Consider the following 6,926-nt stretch of genomic DNA (forward strand, 5'->3'; position numbering starts at 1 on the left):
CAAGGGCTAAGTTAGCGCAACGTTTGGATTCGGTGGTATTTCGAAAATTTTTCAAATGTGTGCAATTATAATTCTGAACTACCATAATATAACAACGTTGGATAATCTGAAGGTAAAGGCGATGAAACCAATTATTTTTTAATATTAATAATTTCATGTTTTTCGAAAAAGTTAAACATTTGAGAAACAATGCTCCATTGAGTTTGAAAAACGTCTTTCGGTGGTTTGCCCATATAATATATCGCGCTGTGCTTTGGAACTTTATACTTAACTAGATATTAAAAATAATGAATGAATCTACAAAGACGTATTGCGGGCACTTTTTTATTGCAAGTATGACACTAACGATAGCAGCTAACTCACTGCTTAACAACTGTTTCATTTTAGAAACTTGCATATTGACGAGATTCACTATAGCAAAAATAAAATATACAGTTTGATTTTTACACTACATAATATAAAAATTATTTTTCAATTACCGCACCGCTCAACTAAGAAATCACTAAATATTATCTCCAACGATGCTCCGGACCAGTTAAGCACCTTCCGTCATGGAAAGCTCATCACTAACAAACACACTACTTTGAAAACAACTGCACAATTACCTGCAGTCACGTCACAAGATTCTTCAATTTCTGAGTAGATTGCTGCATCTTCTCTATTTCCGGTAGCATTTTCTTTAGACATCGGCCTAACTAACTGATGGAACCGTACAGATAACACTATTTAATCAATATTAAAAATGAAAAGGTACTTTGAAAGGATTTATCTCCAGCCAGGCTACTATCGTCACATTTTTGGGCAGATATTGGGGAAAACACGACCGATAAGAGTCTTTGTTATCAGTGGTCATATTTTATATTACCGAGTGTACCCTAACAACTACTGATAAACGGGAAAACAGAGATCATTGAACGAAATATGAATATTGAGTTGACATTAGATCAAATTTACAGTTAGTTATTGGATATGCAGATACTGTAACTTTATTGTCATTTACGACGTAAAGTTTATTGTTGGTAACATTTTTTGGATTGGTTACTATCACAGACGGGAATAGAGTAAGTGTCCTCTAACTCTGCTGATCAATCCCATAAGTGCTTGGTTAATTATCCATTGAGATGATTCCCATCACCAATTCAAATTAGTTGATTTCGGTCATTTTGAAGTTCTGATATTTATGCCGGCGGTGCAATGCATCCAATCACTCTTCATCTGACCTAAACGCATTATTCTACAAACTTCCCAGATATTGGAAATCCCCACAAAACTAAATCGATATCTGAAAGAACTTGTTATAGTGAGGTAATAAAATAATACCGTTTCTTCCAATTCATGCGCAGGAAATTTTTAGTCCAGGTGATTTGGGTTTTGAAGAAAATTTGCAGAGGAACGCCATCATGTTGAAACCATTGCACATTACGCCATGTTTCTAAATTTAAATCGTCCAATATAATCTCCAGATCATTCCGAAGGAATTGAAGATAGCGACTTCTATTTACGGTTTCTTCAAAAATAAATGAACTGAGAATTTTTGAACCCACAACCTACTTTCCGTCTGGACAGTAGTGAATAGGGATGATCCGATACAAGTAAATACAAGTAGGTATTCCATACTTTTGATTTCGATACCGTGTACTTTGATAATTGAATCGTTCTTTCGATACAAATACTTGGTATCGAAATAAAGTACTCGTATCGAACCGAATTGTCAGAAGTGTAAACACTGCACAAAGTCTATTGAAGAACTTGAGTTGGATATGTCACAGCCATCAAGCTGTTCTAAATTGGAAAATCTGTTTGAAGGAAAAGTTTTTTTGATGCTTGTACGGATAATAACATACATCTACAAAACACTTTAGAAGATGCATTTTTACAAGTTTCGGCCATTAAATAAAATAAGTACGGTAAACACATTATTTATAGTACTTTTTCTTTATTGGATATAATAGATATATCTATTTTGGAGGAAGGTTCAAAATACAACAAAATAGTGCAGGCTTTAGCGTTTTTGGTCTGCAATTATTTGCGGCCTTCCAACATTGGGGAAGTAGAAGGATTTTTACGTCTTCGGAAAATGCTTCAACCTAATTTTAAGGTACTTACCTAGTGCAGCTTATTTAAAAAAGATGACCCAAGAAAAACATGAAGCTTGTGTAGCTATAGCTAAAGCTAAATTGTCAAAGATTATATTTGTCTCAAATTGGACATTTGGACAGAAACAATGAACGAGCGAGGTTTCTTAGGTCTGACATGTAATTTTCTTCAAAATAGTAAAATGAATATGCTCTATCTAGCTACCCCTACGCTTAATGAACTATTTGCACTGGTTGGCTCACACAATAAATCACATTGTTGAAGAGGCTTTCAAATGACCAAGTGCGAAAACAGCTATATCTAAGGTTCGTGAAAATGTGCGTTTAATTAAAAAATTCGTATTATTGGTTCTGAATAGTCAGTTTTAAAACTTATTGACGATGTAAACAATATGGAACTGAATAATAACCATTGAAAAGTGCAAACGGTATTTCCTAACTTTTATAAGTGAATGTCTATTTCCTAAAGCTGGTACTGCTATGGCGCACAATAGAAAAAGCTTGTCCCCTAAATACTTGCGCAACTGGTGTTTTTGGGAAACCTTTAGAAATATATTTTGTTTGTTTACCTTATGGCAATAAATGCATTAAAATATATTCCATGGATTTTATTACAATACCTTCTTTAAACCGCTTTTTTACAGTTAAAATTCACGGTAATAGTGAATTTTGGTCTTGAAAAACTCATCGAAAATGTATACTTAAAATGTGTTTATGACGATCATACGTAGTCACTCAATATCGAGCCAGTCAATAAAATTGTGAGCAGGTAATGGTTTTGATACTTTTAGAATACTGATATGAGCAGTATTGCAAGACAATTTAGTTACTACTCATTTGAGTAAGTCTCGGTACTTTCTCAGTATTGTATCGTCCCTATTAGTGAAGAAGAAAAAGAAAAACTTTTTAGCTACCTAGCTTTCAGCGATTTATTACCGCCTTCCTCAGGGTTAGAAGAGGTATTCAACCAATTTTAATCAGACATGTGTTATGAAAAAACCTTAAAAAACAATTACAAAGTACTTACTGCTAATTGTTTGACATAAGGAAGTTGGGAACCCTCCAGAATACTCTATGATTGTTACAACATGAAATATTTTATCTTCCTCGCTTTTATCGTATTACGAGGGCGAAACCATTACAATTCTTCCCAAAAATTTTGCAGAAATTCTGTACTTATAGCGGTTGCGATTAATATTGAAATGTGGTGAAAAGTTAAATCAATTCAATGTTCAGAGCCTTCAGCTCATCATCACTTTGCATTTAGTGCAGTCTGTCTCGTTATGTCTGCTGAAAACATTTTAATCGTGAATGATGACCAAATAATGTCATTCTGTTAAACAATTGTAATAATGGTTTCGCCCTCGTAATACGCTGAAAGCGAGGAAGATAAAGTATTTCATCAAGTTGTAACAATAATAGAATATTCCGGAGAGTTCCCAGCCTCCTTGTGTCAAACAATTAGCGGTAAGTACTTTGTAATTGTTTTTTAAGTTTTTTTTTCATAACACATATCTGATTTAAATTTGTGCAATACCTCTTCAAGCCCCGATGAAGGCGGTAATAAATCGCCGAAAGCTACGTAGCTAAAAAAGTTTTTCTTTTTCTTCTTCACCACTGCCCAGATCGAATCTCCAAGAAAGTCAACAATCTTTCAATTAGTCTATATAAAAGTGGGTACTTATGAGAACTGCTTTGCCGGATCGGTATTCAATTTGATATACATACAGGGTGAGTTTTTTTCAATGACTAGTACAGGAATCTTAGGAACCAGAGCAGTTACGAAGAAGTGTAAATGGACAAAGAATTGTAGTTTCGAATTTTCTACTTGAAATCAATTTAATTTTTTGTTTGTGGTCTCCTTTGCTCAAAGTGGTGGGGATTTGCTTGATTCCAAAGGTGTTCATTGGGTGGATTAAACATACCACAATTTGTAAATTGATATTCATCGGTCCACAATATTTTATAAGGGAATTGGTTGTCTTGTTGGCATTTGTTTCGGAACCATGTACAAAATCATGCACACGCAGCTCATCATCTCCTGGACGTAAAGTTTGGGATACTGATAATTTATACGGATGGAATTTGTGTTTTTTTTTAACTCTCATAACGGTGCTTTGGAAAGTCCAGGATTCTGCTGCGATTTCTCTTGTTGAAATCTGTGGATTCTGGGTTACAATGGCCAAGATATTAACCTCCACAACTTCATTTATTACTTTACCTTCTTTCTTGGCTGCGTAAAACTTCCATAAGTGCCCAAATTGTGTGTGATAAAAATACCTCTCAAGAAGATGTCTAGCATTTTTATCACATCTTGCACGTTTCAATCATATCGCGCTTTTCTTGATTGGAATAATTTATTTTTACGATAAAATTTACTTAGATTTCTAAGGTGAATTTAAACTTGAATGTCAAAAATTCAAATATGTTATTATTTGTTGCTGTGGAAACAATACTATACTATTAACTAAATTGAAAAAGTATAAACTGGTCCCAGACACTTTATTTCCGAAAAAATCCTAACGATGTGATATATCATAGAAATCGTAATAAAATGCTCTTTTTGGCAAAGCAATATTCGAGTATGGTTGCCATTAAAAAAAAACTGAAATTTGTGTCATATCAAAAATTACAGTTATTTTGGAGAAATGTCTTATGACATTTCGTTTGGAATTCAATTTCCAACAAGTTTTCTATTTAAACTTTTCCTGTCAAATTGATATCAACGGAACTAGGAGTAATTTAAAAATTTACCATAAATAAGTTTTTTCCAAATATCTCTTGAGAGCTGTCAAATTTAAGAAAAATAAAATTTGTTTTGAGTAGAGCATTCAAAACTAAAAATCTTTGTCCATTTAACCTTTCTCGTAACTGCTGTAATTTCGAAAATCCCTGTACTGGTCATCGAAAAAACTCACCCTGTATAGTCGTAGCACATCAAGAAAATATCAAAAAAGGGTCGGCGATCAGGGTATTAAGTGTTATACTTGTTTAGTTTGAAATAAGTGACAAGTAAATGTTATTAAATTAAAAGCGTTAAAATTTTTAATAATTTTTTTTATTAGAATTTAATGTGGTAATCGCAAGATTACAGTAAGGTGGAAATGTCTACAAGGCGCATTCGTAGGACCCGTAGCGGCCAGGCGAACGTGTCCTTGGATTAATTCTACTGTTTGTAAAAATATAGGTAATGCTTTACTTCGCGATCTGATACTAGAAATACCGCTTTGCCGATTAAGATTATGCTTACGTTATAGAAAATCTCATAACAAACAACATTTTTCTTATACATTTTTCGACCGAATGCCGTTTTCCACCACTTTTCACCTTCTGATATTCACCAATTTTAAAAACAAAACAACGGTTGACATGATGGTTCAGCTCTTTGCGCCGGCGTGCTAGTCTGAAGTTTTCGCGTAGTTGCCAGTACATACTATATTACCACTTCCTTAACCTTTTCATGTAAACTAATAATTTATTATACTTAACTATTTAATATAAAATAGAGGTAATCCTGTCTTTTGAGTCCCTCCGAAATTGTAGTTTTGTCTATTCTTACCTCAAAGAAAACTTCAAACTAAGCACTCTCAATAAAAATTATCCTGGATGGTCCATAAATTAAGCCAAAAAACACTCACAAGCTTTTAAAATTTGCTTTTCTAAAACCACTTATTAATGCACGAAAATGGGATTGTCCGGTAGTATTTGCTGCTAAATCGTGTTTTAGATATGAACAATTCATAATTCCACATGCAAAATTGTCGCTAAGATGCATAATAATTCTGTTTTTTGCAAAAGTTTGAGCATCTTTTCTGACCTCGCCTTTGATTGAGGTTAAATAGCACATCGACAATCCGATGCTGGATTACATTTCTATTTAGAATTCAGCACAATGCGGTGTTGCCACGTATTTCACCGATTTATTGACATTTTTGCTGTTCTGCTTATTCATCGAACTTAAAACTTGCTTCATAACTATTCTTCAATCAAGGAAATAAGCGCCAAGTAAATGGCATTAAAATAACAGTGTAAAAATGTAAAATTAAATAAAAAATTCATAAGAATGTGAGGTGGTAATTACGAGAAAACGTAATGAAACATTTATCACGACAACACCGCTAATGAGGGGAACATTTAATAGCAACATTACAGGAAGGGAAAGGTCTACAAGGCGCAGTCGTAAGACCCGTAGCGGCCAGGCGAGCGTGTCCTTGGATTAATTCTACTATTTGTAAAAATATGCATAGGTCCCTACTTTTATCCCTACCACCTATTTTTCATTGATGAATCGCCAATCGATAGAATTGAATGTTGGCCCCAAACAAATCGGGATTTATGAATGACTAACTTGATCTATTTATTAATGTCTTTGATTTCAATCATGTCGCGCTATTCTTCATTGAAATAATCCATTTTTACAATAAAACTCACACTCAAAAAATCACTAGCGGACACTTTACTTTAGAAGAAAACCGAACAATGGGATGTATTACTGAAATCATGATCAAATGCTCTATGTATTTAATAAAGGCATAATATTAGTATAATTACAGTTATCTTTAGGGCTGCAACTTCAAAAATTATTAATGCCATGGATGATGGATGGCCAACGTCCATGATAAGACAGCGGGTTAAGAAGGAGAGGAAAGAATAAGTAGCTGGATGGATCAACATGTAATGAGTCTGAGTACTAATAAATCAGCAGACATTCCTATTTCAAAAGGTAAAGGAAATGCTCCTACGATAAAACATAAACACACAAACTATATAAGAAATACGGCAGCAATGTTTTTCAAGGTAATCTGCCGAATTAACATTGCGCAAATACCT

The 6,926-nt window shown here is 33.8% G+C and overlaps 1 protein-coding gene across 4 annotated transcripts in view; it reads right to left on the minus strand.

Annotated features, from left to right (window-relative positions):
- Positions 1–5,990, minus strand: part of LOC109541531 (beta-1,4-mannosyltransferase egh) — a 15,082-nt gene extending 9,092 nt beyond the window's left edge. Inside the window, exon 1 of one of the 4 annotated variants that reach the window (XM_048667434.1) lies at positions 5,656–5,990. Coding sequence is in view for 1 of the 4 variants with exons in the window: in XM_019910408.2 (XP_019765967.2) it covers positions 606–687 (82 nt within the window). In the remaining 3 variants the exon portion in view is untranslated. Of the gene's footprint in view, positions 1–479; positions 1,291–5,655 lie in introns of those variants that run through there. The other 3 variants (XM_019910408.2, XM_019910410.2, XM_019910409.2) reach the window with 3 other exon arrangements.
- Between the last annotated feature and the right edge of the window lie 936 nt (positions 5,991–6,926).

Source organism: Dendroctonus ponderosae, unplaced genomic scaffold (genome assembly GCF_020466585.1).
Source record: "Dendroctonus ponderosae isolate FM_Combo_2020 unplaced genomic scaffold, Dpon_F_20191213v2 Dpon_F_20191213_1, whole genome shotgun sequence".
Classification (NCBI taxonomy): Eukaryota; Metazoa; Arthropoda; class Insecta; order Coleoptera; family Curculionidae; genus Dendroctonus; species Dendroctonus ponderosae.